General features: G+C 33.6%; 2 protein-coding genes across 13 annotated transcripts in view; one reads left to right on the forward strand and one right to left on the reverse strand.

Moving 5' to 3' along the window:
* The window catches only part of traf3ip2b (TRAF3 interacting protein 2b), an 872,991-nt gene that overhangs the window by 225,987 nt on the left and 633,065 nt on the right, over window positions 1–13,939 (forward strand). The gene's annotated exons all lie outside the window — the stretch shown is intronic.
* The window catches only part of tmem63bb (transmembrane protein 63Bb), an 86,991-nt gene that overhangs the window by 32,405 nt on the left and 40,647 nt on the right, over window positions 1–13,939 (reverse strand). For 9 of the 11 annotated variants that reach the window (XR_015502054.1, XR_015502050.1, XR_015502056.1 and 6 more), the window contains 3 exon segments: window positions 7,420–7,510; window positions 5,959–5,996; window positions 2,825–2,967 (listed from right to left, as the gene is read on the reverse strand). Coding sequence is in view for 3 of the 11 variants with exons in the window: in XM_087272746.1 (XP_087128872.1) it covers window positions 2,825–2,967; window positions 5,959–5,996; window positions 7,420–7,510 (272 nt within the window). In the remaining 8 variants the exon portion in view is untranslated. 11 annotated transcript variants of the gene reach the window in all.

The following is a 13,939-nucleotide window of genomic DNA, read 5'->3' on the forward strand; positions in this document are numbered from 1 at the left end:
CAAATAAAAAGTAAATGTCTAATATAAATATATATATAGTTTAAGTCACAATTATTAGCCCCCCTTTGATTTTTTCCCCAATTTTTTAAACACCATTTTAAGGACAATATTATTAGCCCCTTTAAGCTATATTTTTTCGATAGTCTACAAAACAATCCATCGTTATACAATAACTTAATTACCCTAACCTGCCTAGTTACCCTAATTAACCTAGTTAAGCCTTTAAATGAAACTTTAAGCTGTATAGAAGTGTCTTGAAGAATATATAGTCTAATATTATGTGCTGTCATCATGACAAAGAGAAAATAAATCAGTTATTAGAAATGAGTTATTAAAATTATTATGATTAGAAATGTGCTGAAGAAATCTGCTCTCCGTTAAACAGGAATTGGGGAAAAATTAAGGATTTAAACCAGGGCTCTCAAACTGCCTAAATATATATACAGATAAAAAAAAAAAAATAATAATATATATATATATATATATATATATATATATATATATATATATATATATATATATATACGATGCAAATTTTTCAGAAAGTGCGACTGCACTTCGATACGATATAAATATATATATATATATATATATATATATAAAAAAAAAAATATATATATATATATATATATATATACATATATGTATATATATATATATATATATATATACATATATGTATATATATATATATATATATATATATATATATATATATATATATATATATATATATATATATATGTATGTATATATATATATATATATATATATATATATATATATATATATATATATATATATATATATATATATATATATATATAATATATATATATATATATTATATACATATAATAAACACAAGTTTGTCCACCTGTGGTGTTTTGGAGACATCTGCATCTCCATATAGGCCATAAGAACAGGACTTGTGTTTGGATATAACTCAGTTTTTTGGCCACTCTTGGTTATTATTGTTCATTTATTCCTTTGCTGGAGATTAGAACTGAATTTTTAAATAGTTTTGAAGCAAATCTTTGTGCTTAATAAAGGAAAATAAATATGTGGGCTAATGGATGAGTTCAGTGGAGTGAGTTTCCACCGTTTCCTCACCCCACCAAAGCAAAGGAGTAAAAAGTAGAAGTAAAGTAAAGAGGCTGAATGGAGGAGGCTCGTTCTTTATTCTCGCGCTGCAGATGCTCTGTTTAACTGTTTTCTCGCTAGTGAAGCATTCAGTTTTTGCACTTACAAACTCCGCCATATAAACAGCAAATGGGACGCAACTGACTCTTAAAGGGAATGGGAGAAGAGACTGGTTTAATGCACATTATGTTCAAAACACACCCAGCATTAATTAAGAGAATAAGCACAACCCTGTTAGACCATGCGACGGGGCACAGAGCGTATTTTTCTATGCTAACGCTATATTCACTACTCACTTTAAATAGGTGACGTCAGGCATTACCGAACTGCATTATGGATCTGTCAGCGTCGCTTCAGTAGCGTTGCTCGCTGCAAAAGTTTTAACTTCTCATGCACCAACGGAAGCGTCAGCCAATAAGATTGCTTCATGCAAATACCCCAGCTCAGACAGTAGCCGATTGTGGACTAATTTCATTGGCTGATGCTGCTAAGGCAATTGCGTCAGCCCCAGCTTCAGACAAGCCCTCGGTCAAGCGTTGACACTGAAACCCGGTGTGAATGCACGGTTGAAATAGCAAAAGTGGATTCAGACACATTCTTAATGCTTCTGCACTATGAGCTTTAGACTTTGGGCCTAGATCATTTGAATAGAGTTCACATTTTGCTGCCAATGGTCAGAATCCAGTTCAAGACAAATTGAGAAAGTCATTATTCAACCACTGCTTCCATTTCAGGACTGAACGGCGCTTGAAAACAAACTGTGATCAGTCTCTTTATATTAATGTGACCGAACGCTCTGAGCTCTTTGACTTTGTCCACATTGTTCTGGTCTGATGTAAACGACCCTTTTTCCATCAGTGTGTGTGTGTGTGTGTGTCTCTGGGTCATTCTCTCTCTGCAACAGGCATCCAATTACCCAGCAAGCAGATAGAGGTTGAATCTCATTACTGGAGCAGTGCAGTGCAGTGGATTAACCCTCTCTGATGATAATCTACAGTGTGTGTGCTGGGCTAGAGGACACACACACGGCCCGCACTAATGTCAGCACAGCGCCTAATGATGGAGAGTCACTCACACAGTATAACTGGACTGGATTGAGAGATGTACATCTTTGAATACGGCCAATAGAAAAAAATGATAATCAACAGGATCTTTGTGGGTGAGACAGAATATTAAAAAATAATTCAATAAAATAAAGTTTCCCAGTACTGGGCTGCGGATGGAAGGGCATCCGCTGTGCAAAACATATGCTGGATAAGTCTGTGGTTCATTCCGCTATGGCAACCCATAATGTATAAAGGGACTAAGCCCAAGAAAAATAAATTAATGAATAAAATAATAAATACTGTGATAAAAATATGAAATATTATGAATAATAATAGTTCTAATAATAATGAAATATATATACTGCAGAAATGTAAATAAAACAAAAAATAATTGTAAATAAACTTCAAAATAACCTTTAAAATAAAAATTAAAAATAAAAATTAAAAATGAAGTAGATAAAGAAACAAAATACTAACATTAAAACGTTATAAAATACACACAAAAAAAAAAAAACTGAGCCACCGTGCCACTCCTTACAAACGTTATATTGGCTACAAACATATGATCATTAATGCGAAGCCTTCTGTAAAGAAGATCCTCAAGCTGACCCTTGACCTCTGACCTCCGCACTCACCCAGCAGGTTGCCTGAGAAGTTGACTGGTAAAACGATGCCGACGGACAGAACTCCCACCACCACCAGCAGACCGATGATGTGGCGCTGGAAAGACAGATAGTGGACGGCATCTTCACCACACTTCTCACGGATCTCCTCGTCTCTGTGGAGGAAAAAACACATTCATGAGAGCTGCCAGAGATCAATAAAAACTATATAGCATATAATAAATGACTAGAAGAAATAAAGCAAAACAACTAAGCTTGACATACAATGTGCAAATCGAACAGTTTAATTTAATATAATACTTAAAATTAAAAGCTTTCATAAAAAAACGTACATAAAATTAAAATGATATAATTATATAAGGGGTGTCTACACTGGTCTCACGGTTCAGTTCGGTTAAGATTGTGTCATCGATTTGGTTCAATTGGATATCTCGGTGCATCATGGTGTATTGATGATGCTTTTCATAAACAATCAGATATTCTAGTTCACAACACAATAATTCTTGTATTAAAATGTATAATTCATAAATATGTTTACATGTATTATTTCTAAAACTATTTTGTCCTTTAATAAGTGCTGTCAATCAATTTAAAAAAATTAACTAATTAATCGCACCTTCAAAAAAAAAATAATCGCAATTAATCGCATTTAAAATACTGAAACTTGTAATTTTGGCTATTCAAATGTAAAAATTAATGTAAACGCAAGACAAAAACTATTTAAATTCAAAATATAATTGTTTATTAGAATTAAAATTCAAAATATAATTGTTTAATAGAATTTTTGTTTAACTTGTAACACAGATTTCTTCATGTAAACAACATACCCACAATAAACCATCAAGATCCTGGCTTGACAGCCATATTTATTACAGAAATTAAAACAACACAGGCATGTTAATGACATTTAAATTTCAAAACAATCAATGCCAATAAAGAAAACATTGATTTCTATGTGGACTGCAAAAACATGCCAAAATACAGGAACTGCAGATATGGAAAATGAAAAATTATAATAATAAACTTTAGAATACAAACTGGTGCACTCATTGTAATGTTTTATTGCTGTGAGTTGAGAACATTAATTATAAAGTAGAAACAATTTTGCTTAATCCTCCTTTACATTCATCCAGTTGCTAAGACTAGGAATATCACACAACGCGCTGCAGACGTTTTGGCCCCAACGGCCTTCCATACTGGAGCGACTCCCCTCAGATTCAACACGCATGACCACGTTCATCAAATCTGCTTAAACTAAGCGTCCTAAAGTATTACTGTATTTCACAAGGATTCTGACACAACAACGCGAAGCAGACGCTTTCGTTGCGTTTAATGAGGAAACACGCTAAACTTGGAGGGCTCATGCTGAAAGGCAGAGTAATGCCCTGTCTTTGACAGCTCGCGACTTCATCAGAGACGTTCTGAGTACATTTACATAAGACACCAATACTCCGATTTTAACATGATTAAGATAATACTCTTATTAAAAGTCTACCGTGTGGCCTAAGCAGTGATTTTATTACCTTAAAGGAACACCGAGTCATGAAATGCGGAGGATTTTCTTTCTGTTCGCCATGCGGTATCAACTTACAACAGAAAGTTAAAAATGAAACACCCGAAATTGCATGAAACTTTGGAGAGCCTGGTGATGCGACTAATTGTTTTATACTGAAACTTGCCTTCAAAAAGTGCTTCCTTGGTCTTATCCACATTTCTTGCATGTTAAACACATGTCCACCACAACAGGAAGTAAAGAAAACCTCCAACTGCGTAAATTTTATTTTAACGCATTAATCATTTAAAATTAATCACATGCGTTAACTCGTTAATTTTGACAGCGCTACCTTTAATACAAGATATTTTTAAATGTATAAAACAAAACTCAAGCACATGCACAGAACAAAATGAGCATTTAGAGCACGTAAACTAATGTAAATATTATCCCGCTTGCTGTTTGAGTGCTGTCGCTCAACAGAAAAGGCCGTGATTGGCTCTAACAATCAGCGCAGACTGACACTGACACTGATGTTAAACAGCGCGTTGATCAGCTGATCCATTATAGACGCCAACTCACTGGAGAAAACTCGCTCTGCGGACACGCTCGTGTCTGGATTCACAAGTAACGTTATTGTTGTAACAGCCAAGAGAGGTGATAAACCGTTACCTCACGTACACACCAGCAGGGTGAGTTTACAGCTCCATTTATTTTCTTCACAGCTGGGTTCTGATGTACTTCCCTGTCAGTGAAAGACTGTCCAGCAAACTCAAATGCCGTGAATTGTGCACAGTTATCTGCTTTAAGTAGTTGGAGCGTTTTAATTACTCATTTAATTACTTACCTCCCTCGCCATAGTAAGCTACTGCCATACACAACATATATGTGATAAATAACGTCGGTGCATTATAACCGGTTATGATTATTACTGAACAGATACCGAATTGTACATGTCTGCATCGTGGTGCATCGAAGAAACAAAATTTTTTTTGACACTCCTTATATATATATATATATATATATATATATATATATATATATATATATATATGTAAATAATACATACTAAATAATATATAATAACTAAAATATGGAAAATAAATGAAATAAATGCTTACTAAAAAAATATAAAAATGTAAATATCAAATAACATTATTAAATAACACTCTCACTTTCCTTTGGTTTAGTATCTTTAAATAACAACAATATTAAAATAAAATAAAAAAACATTAAATGACTTAAATAACTTAACAAATAAATAAATAAATAAATAAATAAATAAATAAATGATAGATAAATAAATAAATAAATGATAGATAAATAAATAAATAAAAATAAATAGATATATAAATAAATAGAGATATAAATAAATATAAATAAATAAATAGATAAATAAAAAAAATAAAATAAAATTAATAAATAGATAAATAAATAAATAAAAAATACAATAAAAATAAATAAATAGAAATAAATAAATTTAAATAATTAATTGATTAAAATAAATAAGTAAATAAAAATCTCAGATGGACTTAAAGGGCATATTCCAGATTGCAGGCTTTCAGCAGTGTTTGTTCAGAGCGTGAGTTCAGTGTGTTCTGCTCTGCTGTTATTAATATTAATAACTGCACATCAGAGCCAAACAGACACTTACTTTATTCTGAATATGGCCGTCAACCAGGAGCAGAAGCCCTGCGGACAAACACATCATACTGTCAGTGTGCGATGAGCATTGCAAACACACACAAACACATACACACATGGTCAAACACACGATCTTCATCTCTCACAAAGACACAAACTTTTTCCACATACACACACAAACACACTCTCTCTCACACACAAATGCACATTCACTGTCTCCTTTTCTCTCTCTCACACACACACACACACACACACACACACACACACACACACACACACACACACACACACACACACACACACACACACACACACACACACACACACACACACACACACACACACACACACACACACACACACACACTCACACACTCTTTCTATCTGACATACACACACTCTCTCTCATGGTCACTCTCACTATCTCTCTTACACATACACACACACACACACTGAGGATTAGAGGTGAACACAGGTAACACTGGAGATGCTGCAGCCCTGCATTGATCTTTTAAGAGGCGTACAGCGGACAGATCACACTCATTTAATAAAATATTTAATATAATAAAAGCATAATGCAAATCAGAAATAAACGAGGATTAATTAAAAAGATGAATCACAAAATCTGAAAAGCTGCTAATTAATGAATATTTTTACAGTGCAATGCCAAATATCCTTCACTGGATGCAGGTTTCTCTTCAGTTTTCCTCTAAATGAGCTGTAAGGAAGAGTTTTTCTGGAAGAGTCAGTTTCTCTCCTGAAGGTTTCTGGGGTCTTTGAAGGACTTTGAAGAAATGCTGCTTCATCATGACTGTGATATAAAGAGAAATGATAAAGACCGCTGGTTTCTGTCCGGGTGTATATATTGTTGACGTGAGGTCAGTGTTGCATGGAAAAATCAATGGAGTCCAGAGGGATGGAGAACAGGGAGACGAGGATGGGAAATGAGTAATGAAGACATCCAGTCGGACACCAAGTGTCACGGTACGGTGAGGGAAAAAAAAGGGGCGAGGACCCAAGTGCAGCGTTAAGTATTATTAATTTACAACAAAACAAAATAAAAGGCAAAAACAGCAAAACAAACTACCCCGAGGGGAAAAACATTAGCAGAACAAATAAACAAACCAAACTGGACTGGACAGGCTGGCAGGGATCACGACTGGAACAGATACACGACAACGTAACGTACAATGACATACAATGACGAACTGGCACAGGATTTATTAGATAATATAGATAATAATAATAATATAGGATTTATTAGATTTATTTTGTTATTAGATCATTATTATTTAATAATAATAATAATCGTATAATATTATTATTAATATTTTAATATTAATACAGTTATTGAACCATCTCTGTATCAAACAGATGCTGAGGCACACTAAGAGAGGGAGGGGCTATCCAGAGTGGGCAGGGCTATAAATAAAGTAGGGTGTGGTTAGACTGTGATTGACTGGTCTCTTACATTATCACGCTGTTCGAAGTCCACCGAGCTGGAGACGGAGGTGAGGCGTTCGTAACGGTCCGGCGTTTCCGAATGTAGAGCTGAAGCCACACTGCACACACAAGAACAGAATACAGTGAGAAATATAACACGCTGAGACTCTTCAGCAGGGATGGTTTTGGTTAATCTGCTTTGGTCAGTTCAAGTTCACTCAGGCAAATGTAGGTCAGTCTCATCTCGGGGTTATTAAGTATTTACATGCTTGAGGAAGAGAGTTTATACACGTCTGTAATGCACACTTCTCTGCATCTGCTGAAAGAGATCAATCCACAGGAGAGATGGAGAGAAATCCAGTGCCAAAAACATGAATACACAACTAAAGACGGCAAGATATTCACGGCCTTTCATTTTTTAGAACTGTACATTCGTTAACCTGATAACTACAGTGCATCTGGAAAGTGTTGATAGCACTTCACTTTTCCACGTTTGCTTATGTTACAGTCTTATTTTTAAAATGGATTAAATTAATTTAGTTCCTCAACATTCTACCCACAATCCCCCATAATGACAATGTGAAAAAATTGTTGCAAATTTATTAAAAATAAAAGATCTGTGAAATCACATGAGCATCAGTATTGACAGTCTTTGGTGTGAAGCTCTACATTGAGCTCAGGTCATTCTGTCTGCACTGATCATTCTGGAGATGTTTCAGCAGCTTCATTGGAGTTCACCTGTGCTCAATTCAGCTGATTAGACATGATCTGTAAAGGCGACCACCTGTCCATATAAGGGTCCAGGGTTGACAGTGCATGTCAAAGCACAAACCAAGCATGAAGACAAAGGAATTGTCTGTAGATCTCCGAGACAGGATTGTCTTGAGGCACAAGGCTGGGGAAGGTAACAGAAACATTTCTGCTGGTCTAAAAGTTCCAATGAGCACAGCGGCCTCCATCATCCGTAAGGGGAAGATGTGTGGAACCACCAGAACTCTTCCTAGAGCTGGCCGGCCATCTAAGCTGAGTGATCGGGCAAGAAGGGCCTTAGTCAGGGAGGTGATCAATAACCTGATGGTCACATTAGCCCCTTTCACACAGTGATACCGGTAAATATCTGGAAAATTTCCGGAACGACTTTACAGGTATATTCAAAAAAGCGCTGTTCACACAGGTGAGGAAGTTACGGAAATTTTCCGGAAAAGAGCATTCACACATCCATTCCAAAATACCGGTAAATTCTGACATCATTCACCACAAATGAGCTTTAAACGGCTGCGCTTGTGTTTGTAAACATTTGACTAAATTACAAACTCTGTGGATGATCAATATTGTGAACAACTTTCGCAGGATCACTTTCGCATGTCGAGATGTTCATAATATGTGCGTGTGCAGGCGCTCACAGGCTGTTTCACAGGCACACGCAAAGCTTGAAGGTAAACAAACAACGGCTTATCATAAGCATCTCATCGATGATTATTTACACAGTTGGCATAAAGAAGAACATATAAACGCGACCTGACTAACTTCTAGCAGCTAAAGGTGTCTGGAAAAATATTCAAAGGCTTTTATTCTCATAAACCGCGCGGACGTAAATGCGTCTGACTGTTGTGATTGGCTAAAGCAGAAGCCTCACGTCAGCACGTTCTAGACGTGCACGCGCTTATTACGGTAATCTTCCTTCTGCATTCACACAGCGCAGCATTCCGGCAAATTGCCGGTAATGTTACAACTTCTCTTTCCGGAAAATAGCCAGAACGAATTTACCGGTATTTTCAAAAAGGACCTGTTCACACATTCAACCTTTTTGCCGGCAATTTTCCGGAAAAGTCTGTATGTGTGAAATGAGCTTATGTCTGAGCTCCAGCGTTCCTCTGTGGAGAGAGGAGAACCTTACAGAAGGACAACCATCTGTGCAGCAATCCACCAATCAGGCATCTGTATGGTAGAGTGGCCAGTCAAAAGACACTCCCCGCCTGAAGTTTGCCATCTGAAGGACTCTCAGAGCATCAGAAACTAAACTCTCTGCTCTGATGAGACTCAAATTGAACTCTTTGGAGTGAACGCCAGGCGTTACATTTGGAGAAAAGCAGGCAGCGCTCATCAGCAGGCTAACAGCATCCCTACAGTGAAGCATGGTGGTGTTGGCATCATGCTGTAGGGATGTGTTTCAGCAGCAGGAACTGGAAGACTAGTCAGGATAGAGGGAAAGATGAATGCAGCAATGTACAGAGACATCCTGAATGAAGACCTGCTTCAGAGTGCTCTTGACCTCAGACTGGGGCGACGGTTCATCTTCCAGCAGGACAATGACCCAAAGCACACCGCCAAAATATCAATGGAGTGGCTTTACAACAACTCGGTGAATGTCCTTGAGTGGCCCAGCCAGAGCCCAGAGCTAAATCCTATTGAACATCTCTGGAGAGATCTGAAAATGGCTGAACACCGTCACTTCCCATCCAACCTGATAGAGCTTGAGAGGTGCTGCAAAGAGGAACGGGCCAAAATTCCCGAAGACAGGTGTGCCAAGCTTGTGGCATCATATTCAAAGAGACTTGAGGCTTTGCACCTGCCAAAGGTGCATCAACAGAGTATTGAGCAAAGGCTGTGAACACTGATGCTCTTTTTTCACATTGTCATTATGGGGGATTGTGTGTAGAATGTTGAGGAAGTAAATTAATTTAATCTATTTTGGAGGGCTGTAGCATTAAAAAAAATGTGGAAAAAGTGAAGCGCTGTCAATACTTTCCAAATGCACTGTAAGTAATGCTGTCACAAGAAAATATATTACAAACCTGTGTAAAGTTGGACATATATAACAAATCTTACTTAATTTTTTTTAATCAGTTGAAGATGAAATTCACCCTCTTGTGAAATTTAAATTTTCAGACATATTTATTTTAATATAAAAAGATATTGTAAAACATCAATCATTTCATTAACAAATTTCCAATAACTACATCTCTTTTGTCGTATTACCATGAAGACAGCACATAATATTTTACAGAAATAACCAACAAAATAATACCTTTTTTCTCAATGTATCTCTCTATATACACACACACACACGCACGCACGCACGCACGCACACATGCACGCACGCACACACACACACACACACACACACACACACACACACACACAGTTGAAGTCTGAATTATTCGCCCCCCTTTGAATTTTTTTTCTTTTTTAAATATTTCCCAAATGATGTTTTACAAGGAAATTTCCCAGTATGTCTGATAATATTTTTTCTTCTGGAAAAAGTATTATTTGTTTTATTTCGGCTAGAATAAAAGCAACTTAAACATTTTTTATGTAACATTTTTAAGCCCCTTTAAGGTATATTAAACCATCCTTATACAACAACTTGCCTAATTACCCTAACCTGCCTAGTTAACCTAATTACCCTAGTTAAGCCTTTAAATATCACTTTAAGCTGTATAGAAGTGTCTTGAAGAATATCTAGTCTAATATTATGTGCTGTTATCATGGAAATGATAAAAGAAATCAGTTATTAGAGTTATTAAAACTGTTATAATTATAAATGTGCTGAAAAAAAAAACTTTTTTGTTAAACAGAAACTTGGGTAAGAATATAGAGGGTGGCTAATAATTGAGAAGATCTGTAAAAGCGGATTGTGTCACATGACTTTATTAATGTGGTTGCTCCACTGCAGGTCTCAATGAGTGAAAGATTCATTAAATCCACCAGGAATCCTCCTCTTTTTCTGCTTATCAGAAACTGCTGTGCCTCAAGTGAATGGCCAGAACAGAAGTTCAAAAGATAACCGGGCCAGAACCAACCAAGTATAAAAATAAATCCCGAACTGAATGCTTCATTGAGTGACACACTGAACTCAATCCAAGTCCATTTCTATTTTCTGCTCTTGTTTTGCCGACACATCAGCTGTCAATCAAATCAATCAATATGACTGCAGTGTTTGTGTGGCAGAAATCTGTGCTGATGCCATGAACACGCTCAAGCTAAATAAACACTGCTTACAGCTGATTCATACGGTATATAAAGGGATATTTTACCCAATACTTTCATAATCAATCACAATTCATTTTCAGCATGATATTCAGAACTAGACCCACAAGAGTCTGTTTAATCTCGGTTGAACAAATGTTCATCATGCTTATTTCATAAAGTAAAAAACACATTAAAATAATAATAAAACATACATAAATAGATTATTTTAATCATATATTTGTCTAAGTAGTTCAGCTTTGCTTTTCATGAGTGCTAAAACAATAGAAAATAAAAAGTCAAGAAAAAAATTAAAAAACTATATAAAACAAATAGTTAAGACAAAAATAAAATTATAAAAGGGAATAAAATAAAGTGAATAATAAAAAAAACACACTAAAATTTACAATTTAAATTTAAGCATTAACTAAGGGGAAAACTTACATAAAATAAATAATATAAAATAAATAGTCAAGCAACAATCAATTAATAAAATAGAAATAGATAGTAAAGACAAAATTAAATAATCAAACAAAGAATAGAATTAAGTGAAATATTAAAAAGAACACTATAACATAAAATTTCATTAAATAAGAGGTCATAATTACATCAAATAAATATTCTAGAATAAATAAATAGTCAAAGAATAATAAAAAAACAACACAATAAAAGCAAAACAATTTAAAATTAAAAAGATAGTAAGGACAAAATAAAATAAGAATAGGAATAAAATTAAGTGACAAATTTAAAACCCAGTAAAATATAAAACAAAAAATATAAATAAATAATAAATATAAAATAAATAATATAAACTAGTCAAGACAAAATAAAATATCAAATAAATAAGTAAAATAAAAGTGAACAAAAAACAATAATATAAAATATCAGTAGGAAGACAAAATTACATAAAATGAATATAATAAAATAAATAGTAAAAAAAGGTAATAAAACAATATAATAAAATGAATATAAAATAAATTGTAAAGACAAAATAAAATAATAAGAAGAATAAAATTAAGTGATAAATTAAAAACCCAGTAAAATATAAAACAGCATTATATAAGAGGGAAAATTACATACAATAAATAATATAAACTATATAGTCAAAATAAAATAATAAAAAAATATAATAGAATATATATAAAATAAATAGTCAAGACAAAATAAAATATAAAAATAAAAAATAAAGTGAAAAAAAACAATAAAATATAAAATAGCATTAAGAGGACAAATTTACATAAAATAAATATAATAAAATAAATAGTAAAACTAAGATAAAATAATAACATAAAATCAATATAAAATAGATAGTCAAGAAAAAATAAAATAATGAGAAGAATAAAAATTTAGTGACAAATTAAAAACCCAGTAAAATATAAAGCAGCATAACATAAGAGGGAAAATAACATAAAATAAATAGTATAAACTAAATACTCAACAAAATAAAATAATATATAAAAAATATATAAAATATAAAAAATATATAAAATATAAAATAGCATTAAATATGGTGAAAAACTACATAAAATAGATAATATAAAATAAATGGATAAACAAGATGAGACAAAATAACATCATAGCATATAAATTCGGGTAAAATACACAAAACTAATAATATAAAATAAATAAATAGTCAAGACAAAGTAAAATAATAAAAATGAAAAAAAAAATAAACAGATGATCAAGACAAAAAAGTAAATAAATAGATGGTCAAAACAAAAATTAAACAAATAGATGGTCAAGACAAAAAAATAAATTAATGAATAAAAATAAAAATAAAATATAAATCAGCAATAAAGAAGGAAAATAAATAAACTAAACAAAAAGATAAAGATGGGAAAATATGTAATAAATAACTACATGAAATTCCATAAAATAATTTAAATTAATTATTCAGAATATTACAATATTATAATAAAATAAATTGTTAGCTATTCATGTAATTAATGAACAAACTGATTATCTATTTGTCAACAAACAGTTAATCTGCGACTCATCTTCAGTTTGGAACATCATGAGATCATCATTTAGTATGAAACGTAAACCTTTAGGTGCATTATTCCCTTAAACCCACTGAGCTAACCTGATTTGGATCATTGGGAAAACACCAGGAATAAAACAAGGACACGTCATCCTCTAAAAAAGTGTTTATGAGCTCCAATCCAGCTCTGAAAAAAAACACTACACACTGAAAAAATCATTCATTGGATTAAGTCAATTTTAAATTCTGCCCATGTAAATTGTTTGCAACCACTTACCTTAAAAAAAAAGTAAATCCAATGAATCATTTTTCAGTGCATGAGAAGAAACACTAGATTCACAAGGGCAGGACCACTCACAATACTGAGGGTTTTGTCTGGATCCAACAGGTCAGAAACACACACTACATCTGCTTTACCTGCGCACTGGCTCATAGTTATTCCTCTCCTTTCTCGTACTGTCGTTGCAAACACACACACACACGTCACAAAAACAAACACCAAGGGCAGGCGGTTATTATTGACACTCATGTGTTAGAGGCCCTTTGAGAATCCCAAATTTACATGAGTGAGTCTAATATCACACAAGCACACACACAC

The sequence above is a fragment of the Danio rerio genome, chromosome 11, assembly GCF_052040795.2.
Source record: "Danio rerio strain M-AB ecotype USA chromosome 11, GRCz13ab, whole genome shotgun sequence".
Classification (NCBI taxonomy): Eukaryota; Metazoa; Chordata; class Actinopteri; order Cypriniformes; family Danionidae; genus Danio; species Danio rerio.